General features: G+C 43.8%; 1 protein-coding gene across 2 annotated transcripts in view; it reads left to right on the top strand.

Moving 5' to 3' along the window:
- The window catches only part of Galphas (G protein alpha s subunit), an 83,389-nt gene extending 65,221 nt beyond the window's left edge, over positions 1-18,168 (top strand). Inside the window, exons 10-12 of one of the 2 annotated variants that reach the window (XM_089580119.1) lie at positions 304-342; positions 4,148-4,215; positions 14,885-18,168. In XM_089580119.1, the coding sequence (XP_089436245.1) occupies positions 304-342; positions 4,148-4,215; positions 14,885-15,031 (254 nt within the window). In that variant the 3' untranslated portion in view covers positions 15,032-18,168. The remainder of the gene's footprint in view (positions 1-303; positions 343-4,147; positions 4,216-14,884) is intronic. The other variant, XM_089580120.1, reaches the window with a different exon arrangement.
- Positions 18,169-18,271: the final 103 nt, after the last annotated feature.

Genomic DNA, 18,271 nt, shown 5'->3' with positions numbered 1-18,271 from the left:
GCTCCTGGAGGCGTAAGTCAGGGAAGAGTGGAAGACAATTCATGTTAAGGGAGCACAGTAATGTCTAAATAGGGTCAGTTAAATTTTTCTGTTCCTGTTGTGAAAGAATGACGAATTGTTCAGAACAAATCGCAAAGTGCCCTGCAGTCTCCAAAACATTCCTCAGGATTGACTAGGGGTGGTTCAGGGCCACTTTAAGGCAAAGCTTTCGTGTCTCCATTTCTCTTAGACATTGCTTTTTTTCTCTTTCTCTCTTTCTCTTCCCTCTCTTCCCTGCTTTTCTCTTTGGCTTGCATCATCAAGAACCACGGTTAAATCCATTTCAACCTGGAACTCCACACAGTGAGCAGAAAAAAGCCTTCTTATCTTTGCAGTGTGCTTGTGAATTTGTAAAATATTGTGTTAAAACAAGCTGCAACTGGGACAAGGAAAATAGCTATGGGCGTCTTTGAATGTTGAGAACTCTTAGGCTTCTGGGTCTTTCATGTCAGTTTTTATCTGTTCCCTTTTTTAAGTAGCCTCATTGTATATGATTCAATTATCAAGCCATTGTTATTAGTCCACCAGTATGTTTGTTGTTAATCACCATCAGAGATTTCTGCACCACATATTCCTCAGAAACAGTTGATAGCCATCTACCCCATAAACTATGCTGACAAAAAAATTTTAAAATAACACCTCCCTGCCTGTGCCATGAGGTATCGCAGGCTCATCTACCTTGCTGTGAAAACACCTAATATTCTCATACTCGTCAAAAGGCAAAGCTTGAAGTGGCAGAAGTGGCTAGAGTGTTTCAGCTCCTGATGCCAAGCTGGTGGAAAAGTATTTTCAGCTCTCTTCTATCAATACTTGGGATATGTGTTGCAGAATTATGCTGTCCTCATTATTATACTATTTTTAAAGCGCAGCAGAATTGTTTTTGCTTTTAAATTCTAGAGATTGTGCTACTTTAACGCATTGAGGACTGGCGAACTTTTCGGCTACTGCTGCTATTGTGGGGTCATGTGGTCAGGCAAACTGTCACTGACGTGTACTCTTCTAGCTGGAAAATGAACCTGGTGGTTTGTGATCTAGAAAGAAGGGGTGGCATCAGAGACTGTAGCAAAAGGTGTTTAAAAGCATGTGATGTATGTTACAGTCTTGTGCTTTGTTCACATGTGATTGTATCAGTAATTCTTTCGTACGGTATGAGCTGATTATGTGCATCATCATTGCATTTAGTACTTAAAAAATGAATGCACATCACACATAAGCTACTGAGGGGCTGGCCTTATTTGCGAAGCGCATGTACCAGTATTACATTCGTGCATGTTAAACAGTGAATAGCTTTCTTATTTAATAAAAGTTTACTTCCACTCTGAGTAAAGCATAAGTGTTTCAGCCACTGTCACCACACTTCAAAAGCATAAAAATTCTAAATCTATTCACAGATGAAGCAGTTAGAATGAAAAATACAAGAGTGCTTCGTGTGAATAGCGAAGTGAAATTGCTCTGCCAGTTTTGCCGAACTGTATTAAAAGGTTATTGTTGCTTCATGTAGCAGCGCTTTGGCATTCTTGCAAATAACTGTGTCACATCGGTGCCAAGGAGGCAGATAAGCTTGCAAGCCCAACAGAAACTGAAAATAAGGAACATCTATCGTCAGTGTTGCAAGTGTAGTCAACTACTCCATTTGCATAGCCTTGGCCACAGCTAAATTTTTGACATGCTGCTCTCCTTTTGCAGTGTTCCTGCATACCCCCCCCCCCCCCTTTTTTTTTTGGCAGAAGTAACATGCAGTCTTATACCCATGCCACACACACACGTTGTAATGCTATAAAGCCATTTGAGAGTAATGGCATTTGAGACTCCTAATGACATACAGACTCAACGAAGTTCTGTAGTGCTGCTCCACAACTATTTTAAAAGGCGACCAGAAGCTTCATGATTCTTTCGCCATATTGCGGTGGTGCTGCTGCTGTCAAGTTTTGTTTTGATAACTTCATTTGAATCTTGTGCTAACAATAGTGCAAATAACAAAAGTTGTCACATATAAACTTTTTTTTTTTTACTAACGTGAGCTATAGTTGAGACTTGCTGTGAGCTATGCCTTTGCTGGTGCCTGTACTTTTTCGATCGCGTGGCAGCAGTTCTTTGTTGCTCTATGTGTGCACGTAGTTGTCTTCTCACTTATTTTCTGCATTTGCCATATCTGTTGTTTATGATTATAAATGATATTAAAAAAAGGTGTCATCAATGAAGGCTTTCAGTTTCCTTTGAGGATTCCAAAAGTGAGGAGAAAAAGCTAATGTGTTGTATAGCTACAGTGGCCACAGTAAATAAACAAAATACCGTTTTGTGTAATGTGTGTGAAAATTTATTAACCTAAAACATCTCTTACCCCCCCCACCTCCCAACCCCAAAATGATGGCGTGGGGAGACTACGCACGAGGGTGCACATGTTGGCTTTTCAAAGGCATTTCAAACTCTCATGTCTATGCGGTGCTCTGTCAACTCAACTGACAGTTAAACCGGATGACATTTGGTTCAACAGCGTTTGAAATGCCCGTGTAGCATGGGTATTACATGGTCCATGTGGTGCACCCGCTTAGTGTGCTTGCAGGGTAATCTGGTTGCATTGTGAGTTGTCGTGTTTGAGTGCACCAACAGGGAAAGCAGGAGTGGCTATGTTTGAACTCCAGGACTGTGAATTCCTTATGTTCACTTCCTGTGAGCCTTTCAAAAACCAGAAATAAGGCCAGAGAAATCTTAAGGGAAAGTTTTGGCAGTGTTTAGCGGTAGTCTGTTCTGTTCTCAGTGTTGCCACTGTTGCTCCATTTGTTCACTAAGAAGGTAGTACAGATAGCAGATTCAATATATGGCACATGTTGACTCTTGCCTGAGTTGTGTGCAAAAAATTTACTATGTTTACTCTGGGCTGCGTAATGTCTAAGCTCTGCTAATAGTGGCAATGTACTCGCACATAGCGCTAGTTTTGCACCATGATAATACACCTGCTTAGCAGCAGTGGACATCCCCATTGCCTCTAGCTGTGATAGGCTGTTCTTCGTAATTACAAGCTGTAGCCTGATCCTATCATTTGTTCAGAAGGTGGGGTTAAAAGCAGTAGTGTTACTCAGCTGCTTTTTGGCAGGTTAAAAAAAAAGGTATGCTGGAAAAAAGTGCCTACTTTTTGCTGGTGCCAAGAAGTAACAGTGCTAGCAGTACTTGTTCCCCCTGCACCATCCTCCTCCACATCCTGGCCCACTTGGATATCATTTTCTCAAGCCAGCAGGAGTATTAAGTTTTTTGTAACAACTTACTTTGGCACCAACACCATTTGCTTTGGAGAAAAATGTCCGTGCAGCTGTGATGGTGATGAGAGGAGAATGATATTTACATGCAGGTGAAAGTTCTCCGAATAGAAACACCTCAGCTGATGCCAATTCATTGAGCTAGCATTGTATGCTGATCGGCAATGCGAAAAAGTATTAAATTCTATATACTTGCATTCATGATTGCGTTGGAATAATTTTATTTATTCACGAGTCATTGGCATACTGCTCTAACCTCCACTTAGGAGACTTGATAAATTTTGTTGCCAGTTCGTTGTTGTTGCTGTATTGTCTTTCATGTTCACGGCAAATGAAAGGCGCACAAAGCCTTTGTTTTGTCAGAAGATGCCCGCAGCACAGAATTCCGACAAAAGGCTGCAAATTTACAGATTTCTTTGGATGTGAAGAGTGGCTAAGCTTGGCGAGTATAAAAGCATGCAAGTTTCACACAGGTTAATGCTTGTGGTTCGAGGGGGGAGGTATTGGTGGTATTGTGTGTTTAATTAATATGTTGTTTCTTTTTACTTCCTTTTTTTTTAATTATGCAGTTGTCAATAAACTGCAATTAAATTTGTGACACGTCATTGAGCATTTCACTTTTCAGCCGAAATGGCACTGCATGTGGCAAACGCATCTTAAAAGGGTGGTAGGCGTTCCTCATTTGTTTGAGTTATCACACACACATTGAGATGCAGCAAGTACTTCATTTTGTTTGGCATTATTTATCTGTGGTTCTTGTTCATGTTACTGTGGAGGAGAAACTCAAGGTGTTTATAGTCATCATGTTCTGGTGATGCAACTCACTCTTCTAATTCTTTTTTTGTTTGTTTCAGCTGTTATTGAAACAGGAGAAGACCCTGAAGTCATTCGAGCAAAGTACTTCATCAGAGATGAATTCCTGGTAAGACTTCTCATTTTCCTTTGCTGGCAAAATGCTAAAGAAATATTGTTGCTAACAAAGTCAACGTGTCCTTGTGGTTTGACTTAAATGTGGAACTGGTACTTTCCCCAGAACATTGATGGCAAAAATGGCTTAAAATTTGTTGTAATTTAATTCATGTGGTATTTCTAGGCTGTGTAGGTGGCTCAGTGGTTATGGCACCCGGCTGCTGACCCGAAAGACACTGGTTCGATCCCTGCCGCAGAGGTCGAATTTTGATGGAGGTGAAATTCTAGAGGCCCATGTACGATGCGATGTCGATGCACATTAAAAAACCATAGGTGGTCGAAATTTTCGGAGCTCTTCACTGCGGTGTCCGCATAGCCTGAGTCGCTTTGGGGCGTTAAACCCCCCATAAACCAAACCAAAGGTCTAGGATGTGGCACCCACATTTTTATTAGAGGTGAAGTGCCAGAAACTGTGTACCGAGGTTTCGGTGCACTATTGAAGAACCCCAGGTGTCCGAAATTAAGCCAAAATGTTTGATATGGCATGCTGTATAGTTTGGAAAGGGATGAGGAACAAAATTTACTTATTCATTTTCATGCCGTGTGCACACATTTTCTTGACATAGTGATGAGAAGCAGAACAGCGAATTTAAGCATCGGCGAGAGTAGGCAGTGACAAAATTCCTGTCGTCTGTGCCAAGGTAGCCTCTGTGTGTCGTCTTGTGATGAAGGGACATTTAATTAAAATTGTTCAAAACCTATGCCAAGTGGGGCTTTAGCGAAAAAAGCATGAAAGAGCAGTTAAAGTCTGACATTAGTTTTGCCTAACTGCTCTAGTTAAAGATAGAACCGTCGTCCTGCGTGAAATGAACAAAGTTCACTTGGAAGTGTCATCATGACAACAGCCAAAGCTGCCAATTTCGCCATTCGTGCATGCCACATTTCTGCGTCTGCAGTTCTGTAGTGCTCACCAAGCCAGGGCTGACCAAGCCACGAGCTCAAAGCTGCTGCCTCATGCACTAGTTGGGGCTTGCAGTGGTTATCACAGCCTGGCTGTCAAACATTACACATCAGTAATGGGTTGTCAGTAATAAAATTCCTATAAAGAAGGCTGTCAGGCAGGGAGACACGATCTTGCCATTGCTATTCATGGCCTATTTATAGGAGGTATTCCGAGGCCTGAATTGGGAACAGTTGGGGATAAGAGTTAATGGAGAATACCTAAGTAATCTGCGATTCACTGATGACATAGTCTTGCTAAGTCACTCTGGACATGAACTGCAAAGCATGATCAACGAGATAGACAGGCAGAGCAGAACGGTGGGTCTAAAAATTAACATGCAGAAAACTAAAGTAATGTTCAACAGTCTAGCAAGGGAACAGCAGTTCGCAATTGGTCGCGAGGTGCTGGAAGTAATAAGGGAATATGTCTACTTAGGGCGAGTAGTGAAAGCTGATCCGGATCATGAGGGAAATAACTAGAAGAATAAGAATGGGATGGAGCATGTATGGCAGGTTCTCTCTGTCAAGAGAAAAGTATACAACAGCATTATCTTACCGGTACTCACCTTTGTGTCAGAAACGTGGAGGCTAATGGTAAGGGTTCAGCTTAAGTGAAAGGTGTGCTAGAGAGGAATTTAAATTCGTCTTTTTACCGCAGGAACTCAATCTACTCATTCTGAGCATTCTTAGAAACTTCGAATTCTGGTCTTGTGCGGCCGTTTTCCCTAATTTAAATTGTATTAAACGTCCTGAAGGTAGGAGGAGGCAACCAACCTTTCAGCCAGTGCCGTGGCGGCTTGCCGCTCTGCCATCGGCGGAGTGATACGTAGCGATCGGCGAAAGCAAAAAGTCCACGCTGATTGAAGCGAAAGCTCCACTGCTGGACCTCGGGCTTCAATCACGGACCGTTTAAATTTGACGTTCAGCTGTGTTAGAGATCAGACCATGAAAAAAAGAAAAATTGAATCAATATCCATGACTGGGAGTCGAACTTGCGGCTGTGTGAACAGATCTCTTTTAAGGGCCACTCAGCCAGACCACTAGGCTATCGCCGCAGCCAACACACCTCATGTTAAACTGCACCACACTCTTGCGCTGCGCATTGGAGGGCATAGTCTTCCACTTCCATCTGCTCCGTCCCGCAGCACTGCCTGCTCACCGTCGTCTTCTACGTAACACAAATCCATGCTTTTGCTCCGATTCGAATGTAGTAAACATTCTCTAGTTTTTTTTGTTGTTGTTTTTTTTTCACTCTTTCTTTAGAAGCTAGGTATCTGAATTGCAAATGCCATGAAGAGGATTCGCTGCGCAATTTAACGTCTCTGCGAACTATATTCTTCAGGCCGCATGCTCTCTGAAAGGGCAGGAAGTTCGTGGTGCGTGCCCAAATCTTCCTTATCGCGTGCAGCGCAAAATATACTCGCCAAACTTATCTCCAGACGTTGCACAAAAGTTATGTAGCAGTAAGCCGCTCCATTTATAATCTTTCTTTTTTTCGCATTTTGCAGCTATTTGAAAGTCCGACCATACTACTCATGCACAGTGATAGACCTTGTTGTTGGCTCTCCATTGCTCTTGGCAGCTACAGCTACTGAGTGCGCTGTTATTGATCATTTTTGTGGAAGTGACCAATTTCCCATTTCTTTAAAATACACAGAAAATATAAACCTGAGGGCGAATAATCCTATAAAGTTTAAAAACTGAATTGTGAACTGGAAGATGTTCCGGGAACTCTCAGCATTGCCCTGGTCATCATTTACAGACCTAGGTATAGATGAATCTCAATCCTTGATCACACTGCATATTATGGGCGCTGCACAGTGCCTATAATTACAGGTAAAACAGAAAACAAAGACCATGGCGGAATGCACAGTGTATGAAGGCTCGTGAGAACCAAAATAATGCATGGTCAAAATTCCACCATTATCCTACGATCAACAACTTAACAAAATTTAAGCACGCTAACGCAGATGGCAGGCGTACTCGACGTATATCCAAACGGGAGAGTTGGCAGTCATTTCTCTCGTCTGTACATTCTTACACAGATACGCATAAAGTGTACAGTAGACTAAAAGCACTTAAAGGGCATAATGCACATCCAATTCCTCTTGTTAGCACTGCTGGCGATACACTGGAGCACCAAGCAGATGCACTAGGCAGACACATCAAAATCACTTTTAGCTCGGCGCATTATACAGATTCCTTCTTGTAATACAAGCTAGTTGAGCGGAAACTTATCCACAGCATGAGGCCATCTGTAGGAGGGTACAATAGCCCATTTACATTACAAGAGTTGACGGTTGTCTTAGGCACGTGTGGCAAATCAACAGCAGCAGGCCCTGACAGGATCACGTATGGAATGCTCAAGCACCTGCATGAAGAAACCCTTGAAACTGTCCTGTGCCTGTTAAATAAGATATGGGCCGCTGGACGTTTTCCCAAAGCCTGGAAAGAAGCGATTATTATCCCAATATTAAATCAAGGAAAAGAAGTCATACTTGCTGCCAGTTATCGGCCAATCGCCCAAACCAGCTGCTTATGTAAACTCTTTGAAAAAATGATAAATCGTCGCCTTGTGCTTTTTTTTAATTTAGTAGTCTTCTTGACAAGCACCAAGCTGGATTTAAGGATAACCGGTCACCTACTGACCAGCTCGTTGCCTTCGAATCTTACGTAAGGGGTGCTTTTGTGCATACACAGCACTGTTTATCCCTTTGATGTAGAGAAAGTATACGATACTACATGGCGCTATGGTATCATCCGTGACCTGTTTGCCTTTGGGATTTTGGGGAACATGCTGTCCACCACTCAGAGTTATCTGGCTGAACGAACATTTAAGGTCTGTGTAGGGAATTCCTTATCTAAGCAGTTTTCATAAGAGAATGGTGTCCCTCAAGGCAGCATCCTTAGTTGCATGCTTTTCATAGTCAAAATGAATTCATTAAAGAGCATCCTACCTAGATGAATATCCTACTCGGTTTATGTAGATGATTTACACCGGACGCGTAATTCGGAGGTCGTGGGTTCGTATCCCACCGGCGGCATGTGGTTGTTTTTTCTTCTGCTTTTCTTATCAATTATCTTTAAGCGATAACATATTCAGTAATATTCTAAATTCATCAACACCACAAAATAAATAAATTAATTTTAAAAAAAATCCCCTGTGCCCCTTGGTTTCTGTGGCTGTTGGCTTCTGTCAAATAAGCTAAAAGTCGTGTAGTTTGTCCATCTGTGAATGGCAAATTCAGCTAGGAGTGAACAAAGTATCTGAGTGGGAAGACAAAAATGGATTTAAACTGAACACAGAGAAGACAGTGTACCCTTCACAAAAAAAAACATGGTATTAGACCCGAACCCCTTCATCACACTGAACGGGCAGAGTATTGCTGTCCAAAAAGAACACAAATTTCTTGGCGTTATAATCGACGTAAAGCTATCATTCATCACACACATTAAGCAGTTAAGACTTAAATGCATGAAGGCACTGAACCTTCTAAAGATCCGGTCACAACAGTCTTGGGGTACAGGTCGAGACTGCCGGCTGAGTCTTCTAAATAACGTAGTTCTGTCGCGCATAGACTGAGGCTCAGTAGTGTACGAGTCAGCACAAAAAAGCACCTTAAAAATGCTCGATGCAGTGTGCCATCTAGGTCTGCGGTTGGCTACTGGTGCCTGGCTACTGGAGCCCAATAGGGGATATTCAAAATTCCGCAAGTGCGCTTTCCCACATAACTATGTTGCCCCAAACAAGATGGCCCACTTCGCTATAAAGGAACTAGGTGGGCTACAGGACAGGCGCTAAAGGTGTGGATAGAATGTAAGAAACGCATTTTGGAAGAATCAAACAAAAAAACAGTCTTTCTTGCTTTGTCTCAGCTGGAAACGCATGGTCAGCCATCTTGTTTGGGACAACATTGTTATGCGGGAAAGCGCACTTGCGGAATTTTGAATATCCCCTATTGCCAGTTCGTACGTTGAGGTGGACTGTTGGTCACTTGAATGACGACAGACGTTTACAAGTATAACATACACTACGAAGGTATTATCTCATGCTGACCACCCATGCAATGCACTATTGCGAAACTCGGCCAAGCCAGTACACTGCTGTTTTCAAACCGACCGTCTGAAGCCCCTCCTTTACCCATTAGAGTAATGTCCGAGCTTGTCCGAGACATGAACATACCAGTCTGTAATATTCTGATGATCTCTTCTAAAGACATGATTGCTCCCTGGGAAGTGCATCCAGTTGACTGCGACACATATTTTCGTGAGGTTGGCAAGCATGGGTCGCCAATTGGCATAAAGCAGCACTCCATGCCCCTACAAGCGAAGTATCAGTGCACGGAGTTTTACACTGATGCCTGCAAGACTTCTTTAGTTTCATGTGCAGTTTACAGCTGTCAATTTTCCGAAACGAAAACAATGAATCTACACACAAGTATATTTACTGTAGAATGTCATGGTATCCTGTTGGTTGTTAGATCCATCCTGCGAAAGAAAATCTCAACCTCTGTCATTTAGTCAGATTTCTTAAGTGTGTTATGGCCCTGTCCTCTGGGAAACCCTATAAAATCCCTGTAATGAATTCCCTTCTGAAATGTCTTGAGTCTGCATGCACATTGAACCTTAAGATTACAATATGCTGGGTGCCAGGTTACTGTGGCATAGGTGGAAATGAGGAAGCTGATAGGCTTGCTGCATTAACTGCCGAACTGAGTCGTATCAATATAAACCAACTTCCATACCATGACCTCAGGCCACATATTAGGACTGCGCTCCGCGAGCAGTGGCAGCAGGATTGGGACAAAGAAACAAAGAACAAACTACGCTATAAAACCAAGGATTGGAAGGTATGCCACAGAAAAACAAAATAGATTCAAAGAAGTTGCTCTCTGCAGACTGAGGATAGGACACACATACATCACACACTCACATCTTTTAAAGGATGCACCAGCACCACAGTGCGCAAGATTTGGAGCCCACATCTCAGTTGTCCACATATTATTCATGTGCCTGAGATTGGAGGCAGAAAGACTATAGCACTTCCCAGAAATATACACATTTAGAATACCAGTTCTTTACTTTTAGGTGATGAGCGCATGTTTTCGTTAGATAGGGTTTTTAAATTTTTAACTCTTGTAGGCTTTTTGCAAGATATCTCTTATTCCAAATAACCTCAGCCCCTCCTCAATGCTGAGGTGAAGGCTTAGTTTAGCCATAGCTGCCCTTCTTGCTCAAGCAAGGACTATGGTTTAGGCTACCTGGCTTCATCTTTTATGTGTAGCACCTCTTACCACGATTTTTAGATGCTATACACCACTTTAGGCCATTCCACCTGACTTCTACATCCTCTCGACACACTATAATCATGAACATGCTAACTACTCTTAGGCCATGTGCCATATTTTAGCCTGAGCCAGCCAAAAACCTTGTTTCTGGCGCTCTTTGGCCTTAGATGCCCTTGCGCCAAAGAAACCTATCATCACCAAGGTGTGTTCCGGTCTAGTTGTGTCTGTCACATTGCTCATGCCTCTGAAGCCCCAGGAACAAGCGCTTTCATCCACCAGAAAGGCTAGAATACTATGTTGCATGTTTTGGCAAAAGGTGGAGACCATAGTGGATCAGATACAAGAGCTTGTTTTCGCTATGCTGATAAGAGCATTTTCGAGGTATACACATATGGAAGCATATTTGCAGTGAAATTCAGTGGGCTCAAGACTGCAAAACAGGAAGTTTAACACTTTTTGTGCATAAATCATTCTGTAGCATCTTTCATACAAGAAAAGCCCAAGAATGGAGTCCACAGTTCTGTCAGCTCTGCCTAGTTACCTGTGATCAAAATCTGAAACCTGAAATCTGAAAATCTGAATTATGCTTGAAATCCGGTTTGACTGAAGCCATGATCGTAGCTAGTATTACTAGTGTCGCTGTGTCCTTGTCTAAAGCATGTGCATCTGCACCTTCATGCAAACAGCCACCTAACCGGCTGATTCACTAGTGAATGGTTGCTGCCATGTGCCTTAACTATTAGAGAAAACTGTTGCTGGCAATTGGTATCACTGCAAGCTTGTGAAGCATCACAAGGAAGTTCTTAATTTCTTGGTTTATTTACGCATACCTTACAGGCCTCAAGAGAGGCATTATGTAAGGGGGGTCAAATACAGAAGTCTGTGTAAAATAGGTTAGAAATCAAATGCATAGTAAAAGTGCAGCAAAACATACAAACAAGTGAGTTCACTAATAAGATATTGCAATTCACTAAAAGTGATAAAAGTGATAACATTCAGTAACAAAAAGTACCTCGCCCATAAAAATTAATCCAACCCAATTCAATAAGCGTTTATTCCTCGTCTTCAGCGCCCGCTAATTCAGGTAGTCCAGACTGTCGCCGGAGTCCCACCAAACGTCCTTGCAAGTCTGTGGCGTCGGGAGTGCATTCATTCAGATGCCCAGGGGCTGGCATCGGTTAATTCAGATGGGCTGCTGGAATGGTGCTGTGTCGAGGTATTGCCTGCTGGGTACCCATTCATCCCCAGGCTTGAAATGTGTGTTACATTGTTTTTGGCGACCGCCTGACATGCGCACAACAGCACGTGTTTTGACGATCGGCAGGCCCTGGCGATAGGCCAATAGAGGGATGGCTGTGTAGTTTCGTTTTCGGAGCTTTGCCGCCAGTCCTGAGCAATGGCGCAGCTATGGGCTGTTCTTGTCAGTTAGCCAGCCAAGCAACACGCCGTTTAGAAAGATGATTGCGTTCCTGCGAACCTTTTTTTTGTTGTTTGTTTGTCGAAGGCGTCTTGCCGCTCCGATAAGGTTCCGGCGCCAATGCGCGCTTCACTCTATTCCGTGTGTGTGATATTTCCGTTCTTCCAGTGCACCGAAACTCCTCGTCACGTGCGCTTTGCGGTTTAGGCATTGAAGCCTGCTCACGTACGGCACCACATGTAACGAAGCTCCAGTGCTGTTGTGTCGCACACTGAAAAAGTGATGCAACTCGCCATCTTTTCTTGCAAGAAAACAAAAAGAAAAGCATTCTAAGAATCTTTTAATACACTGACTTATCTGTAGCCATGAAAGTTTGAGTGTAAGGTTACCTTCTGACGAAACTAAAGGGCAGAGGTTTTTGCATTTTTATTTTCTGAAAAGAAATGAGTTGCAGCCTATATCCCAGCATGGGTTCTTTAAGAGAATTGAAATTGTAAACACAAAACTTGTCATCATGGATTAATTATAATCCAAAGATAATGTGCAGATTTGCATCAAAAGTTCAGATTTTTTAACGTAAGATAGTATAAATGCTAGGTGTATGCAGTAACCCACCATACACCTTACCACACCTGGATGATGCTGTCAAGAGCAAGGTGTTGGATGAGTCCTGTAAAATTTTGAAATATGTTAAAACATTTTTTCGGGCCAGGAATGCTGTATGCAATTTAGTTGAAACAGAAACAGCACCATATTAAGCTGTATAACCACACCTCCATCTCGACTCAAATACCCACCCCCACACAAATTCCTGTCCAAAGCAGAGCAGGTTGCCTGGCGGCAACTTCAAACAAGTACATTCCCAAATCCTTACATCTACTTCCTGATGTATCCCGCGGAATACAGTTCCCACTACACTCTCTGCAATCATTCTAAAGCAAACCTCAACCACGTCCTATTCGAATGCCCGAGGACCAGCCACCTCCGAGCTTCCAAATCTCAAACCTAAGTCAGTGGGAGACTGCGTTGATCAGCCCTTACTCAGAGATACAACTCCGGGTAGTGGGCTGGGCCCTGGAGGTCGCAATGAAGCATGGACTTCAAGCCACCTAGTGCTGTCGAGAGGGCCCGCAGTCTCTAAACCTTATCCCTAACCCCTGCCCTCTTTGTCTTATGACAAATAAAAGTTTGTTCCTCCTCCTCTTCTATCGCTTCTCATTTGCAATTGTGATGTGCACACGATGCATTGCCCATGGGCCATTGACTTGTGATTGGAAAGTGGGCTACGTAATTTCTGCTAGTTTTGTCTACTTTTTTTTTTTTTACAGACACTGGTTCTGCACTGGTTTATGAGTGTTGTTTTTGACAGTCATGGCAACGTGCACTTTCTTAGTTTGCTTTCATTAAATGGTCTCCATGGCACTTTGCTTACTGGTCATGCTGCCCATACACATTTACAGCTGTGGTGCATGCATGATGCAAATTGTGTTTCCCTATTTTGTGATTGTTTGGTGGGAAGCATAGGTTTTTTCTCAGCCTTTTGCCAAAGGGCATTTCTGTACTGAATAGCATTAATGCACATTTTTAATTCAAAAAAAACTTTTTCTCTTCATTGGGAACTTGATGTAAAATACCAGGAAGCATCTCCAAAAAAAATGACCTTTCACCTTGTACAAAGCATGCTACAAAATGCTCATGGCCGTTCCAGCTTTGCTTTTGTGCAGCTCCTGGCATCGCTGAGTAATCTTGCATGCTTACATAGCACTTACTGCCGGCTTGCTATCAGCTGCAAAGGTCCTTTGACAGCCTTTTTCCTGTTTGTGGCCTGGTTTGGTTGCAACCAAACCTTGCATGTTGCTCTCATTTCTGTTTATGTGAACAACATAAATTTGTTGAAGTAATAGATTGCAGCTATAAAGTACTGCTGCCATCTTGTCACGACCAAACCTGTGATCGGTGATGGTTAATAATTCAAATTAGTTATCAGGTGACATATCGCTTCCTGCAAAACTGTGACGTGTTCTAATGCTTGCTCTTGCATGCAGACACCATGTGCAGACAATCGTACGGCGCCAAAGTGTACAGCCAAAAGACACATGTTCACAGAAAAAGCCATTTCGCCTAGGACTAGGGGTTCATTATGTTTCATGACTGCTGGTGTTTGAGTGCGTTGGCAATTCCCAGGTGTTTGGCTTGGTTCATATGGTTGCCTTGGCAAGATGACTGTAACAAAGGAGGGAGGGGGTATCTCGCATGGAGTCCTCACACTGTTGGTGCTCTCAGTTCTGTGCTCAGAGGCAGCTAGTCCTCACCAGTTTAGCATGCTTGCCCATTGTCATATTCAGCTTATTGTTGCCAAGTCCCACGGCCACCTGGAAGTGCATGTTAGTGACTGGTTTTGGGAGAAAAGGGATAGCACCACTGCCAATCAAGCCTTTTTGCTCATGGGGAAAAGAGAAAGCACCTGCCCCTTTCATTCCCTTAGTGCAACTCTTAAGGAACAAAAAATATGTCACTCTAAAGTTTATTCGCACCATAGCTACAGCATTCTTGTAACCATCACAGTAGAGAGCCAAATAAAAAAGACTTGAAGCTGGAACCAGTGGCATCAGAAATGTGCTAACAAGTCGTTTTTCTTGGGTATGCACTGGAGGGTATGATGGCACTCGTATATTCTTAGGTTTCCTTTTGTGAGTGACAGTGGCAACAAGGCACATCTGTTCCCATGCAGTGGAACAGGTTAGATGATGTGAAGTGGATGCAGATGGAAAGTAACAGCTGCTAGATGTGTGAACATGCCCAGATTGCGTGCCAGTTGTCTAGGTGACCACCACAGTGTGAAGACATTGGTGAGCATTGTGCACCTACAGGGTATAGTGTGTAGTAGGGTGCAAGGCACAAATAAATTATTTTGGATTCAGTGCCGTGCCGCAGGGTTACTAAATGACCTAATGAGCAATTTTGTCTGCCTGCAGCGCATCAGCACAGCCAGTGGAGATGGCAAGCACTACTGCTATCCGCACTTCACCTGTGCCGTGGACACGGAGAACATCCGCCGCGTATTCAACGACTGCCGAGACATCATCCAAAGGATGCACCTTCGCCAGTACGAGCTCTTGTGATGTGCGCTTGGCCCCCCCTTCTGTTTTTCTCCTCTAGTCTTTTCTTTCTCTCCTCCTCGTACAGAACAGTCAAAGCCCGGCCCTCCATTTTACTGTGTTGCGTGCATGCAAGTGACTGAGTGAGTGAGTGAAAGTGCTTAAAGAAAGTTCTGGTGCAGCCGTTACCTTCTCTTGCTCTGTTTTTGTGCGCTGTTGTGTTATGTTACAGCCCCACAACCTCAGCCGGACGCTGTTGCGCTCCTCAACCCCCACCCCCACTCCTCCCCCCTTCCTGGTTTGGCACTTGGGCGTGTCTGGCGTGCACTGCCACACACCACATTAGTCTTGGCGCCAGCTGGAAAGCGTTTACCCCCCTGGGTTATGTGGAGTGTCTTAATCACTGCCTGTGTTTGGCATATCGCCGGCCCTGCTGGGAGCTGGGGCTGTGCATGGAGACTCCTTGAGGGACGTGTTTTCTTGGCCAAATTGCTTACCCACTAACAGTCTGGTGTTCCCTCTTGTGCTGGGAATTGCTCTTTGTTGCACTCTGTGGTGAAATACTGTTTGCTGCCAAACTGTTTTGAGCTTTGTTTTATTGTTATTTTTTTTTTTTTTTGAAAACCTGCTTTGAGTTTTGAAAAATAATTTGGTTGGGCATTGCAATGTTTGAGGATAGAATAGAAGGGGCAAACTTCCTGTCTGTTTTGTTTTTGTGTGTTTTTGTTGTAAGTAGGCATCTTCAGCATGATGGTTGTGTGTTTTCGCGATTTTTAGTGCTATTTTTAAATTATTGAGGTGTTTTTAGACTTGTCAGTGGTGGTTAGAAGCAAAGAGCTGTGCAGTTGGCCTGATGGAGGGCAAAGGAAGGAGCACATAATTAGAGTGGCCAAACACAAACTGAAGAGCTCCCAGGAGTGAATCCTCCCCATGTGGGCATTACTGTACATTGTCGTTTGCAGTTGCACCATCGCTAGTGGTTTATGTGTTCTCTCTGGACAGATGTTTCTCTCAGACTTCTTTCTCACCACATTTCAGTTTGGGCATTTGGCAGCTTTTGCTCACAAGCATTACAGTGCCTTGCTTTTTATTGTTTGAAAGGCCTCATTTTGTTTTTGGACAATTGCTTTAGCCCATACTCCTTTTTTTTTCTTCTGTTGTTGATGGTGTGTGTACACATCTTTGTTTTTGCCACCTTCTCCTTTCACATGGAAGGAAGCCTTGCCTAAGCCGTGAGTGTCGGGTGTGTAGGCTGCCCCTGTTTTAGCTGAAAGATGGAAAGAGCACACAACTCTGAAGTATTATGTCCCTGGATGTTGAGTCTTTGCGAGCATCGAGTTATTGGCAGTGTGGCCTCACTGTGCTGCTGCTGCCAGCAAAGGAGTGGGGCTGCGGAGCGTGGAACTCTGGGCGGCCCTGTGCACACACCTGCCTGGACGCAATACTGTGCCTACTGCTGTGGGGTAGCACTGGTGGCATTGCGCGTCTTGTCTGCACCTGGTCCCAAGAGCGCCTCTCTCTCAAGGGACAGATCCCCTGCGCTGTGCAACTGGGTTTTCATGCTTGCTTGGTTCATTGTGGCGGCGGGAAGGCAATGAAACCCCTCCCCATCACCTCTTTTCTTCTTTCTGTGCCGCAATTTAACTTGCCTGGAGCTGTCAGCATTTTTGGTGCACTGCAACCAGAGTGCTACGCTGAGTTTTCGTTTGAGAGAAAATGTTAGATTAGTGTGTATAGGTTTAGTCTTGAAGAGCTTAGCTAATATCTGAAGGTTTGTTAGCACTTTCTTAAGGTATTGTTTTCCTGTACACATACAATGCTGGGACATCATTTTAGGCATTCATGAGTTGAGTTTGAGCAATGTGGCCAGACTTGCAGCTACCCCCCCCCTTCCTCCCCCCACCCCTCTCCAATCTCTTATCCCGTGAGGACTAAGCCCATATAGCAGTTGTTGAACCAACCACACAGATGTGAAACTTTCCAGCAGGCCATTCTTATATGCCATTCTACACTGCTGGCCACCGTGCTGCACCCTTTTCAAAACTGCTTCCATTTTGCTCATATGTAGTGCTTCCATTTGCTTCTCTGGCCATAGAATCAACTGCTTTGTTAGGCTTTTCTTTATGTGGTTAATGCTTCTTCCTCTCCTTCCACACCAGTGATCAGTGTGCATTTCTGCAACTGTGTATATATACCAATAATGCCATGGTGGCTCGCAGTACTAGCGAGTGGAGTGAGAGCACCATAGAGCGTCCCAAGTGGGCTTCAGAAAGAAAAGTTTCTGGCCACACAGTTGGCAGTGAACCCCCCTCCCCCAGCGCGTTTTTGTGGGTTTCTTTTAAACTTCCGTGAAGTATTTGTTGGCCAAAGGAAATTGAAGCTCTGTCGTCACCAGTTGGAAGACTCCTAGCCAACAAACTGCCCCCTTCCCTCCCGCCTTTTTTCTTTTCTATGTGCAGTATGGCTTGTCATTCTCACTCATCACTAATGATAAAGTGAGATGCAAACTGATACCAGAATTTTCTGCTGAAGGGGCTACTGTTATTGGCATTTTCATTAATTACTAGTGCACTACACAAGGTTGCATGTCTTCCTGTGTGGGGTAAGAATTTCCCCCTTCTTTTTCATTTTTCTTCTTCAGCGTCTCCAGGGTGCCCTTGCCTCAGTACACGCATCCAGACCTAGGCAAAATCATTGTCCGTCCCTGGACTCGCTGGACATGGTGTGCAATTTCTAAAATTTTAAATCCCCCCCCTCCCTCCTCCCACTTTTTTTTTTTAACTAGGACATACGTGCGCATGTGAACGTGTGTGTGCAAGGGAGGGCGGGGGAGGCGCTGAATAGGATGGCGCTCTGTGGTTTATTTGCATTGTGTCTCAACCCGTATCTTCCTTTCATCTGCGTTTTTTTGTTTGTGTATGGCATTTTTCTCCACTCCGTATCTTGTACAGATCCAGGTGACTTTTAGAAGAAAAAAAAAATGCAGGGGAAAAACGCAAAAAAAAAAAGATACAAAAACAGGTGGTGTTTCCGTACCCAAGTAGGCTCAACTGTTGGATTTTTTTCTTTTGTATTCTAAGAAAGAAAGACATTGTGTTTGTTGTGTAACTTTTGCGCACTTGTCTGTTTTTACTTGACGATAAACCTGAACACGAAAGGTCTCCCTGAGTGGCTGCCATGGGGCAGCGCCTCGAATGCTTTTGGTGCGATGCCTGGTGTGCCAAACAATGTTTGGCCCGGGCTCAGCCTGTGCATGATGCCTTG

The sequence above is a fragment of the Amblyomma mixtum genome, chromosome 3 (genome assembly GCF_055824585.1).
Source record: "Amblyomma mixtum isolate Tamu chromosome 3, ASM5582458v1, whole genome shotgun sequence".
NCBI classification, from domain to species: domain Eukaryota; kingdom Metazoa; phylum Arthropoda; class Arachnida; order Ixodida; family Ixodidae; genus Amblyomma; species Amblyomma mixtum.
This window is presented reverse-complemented; position numbering and strand designations above follow the sequence as displayed.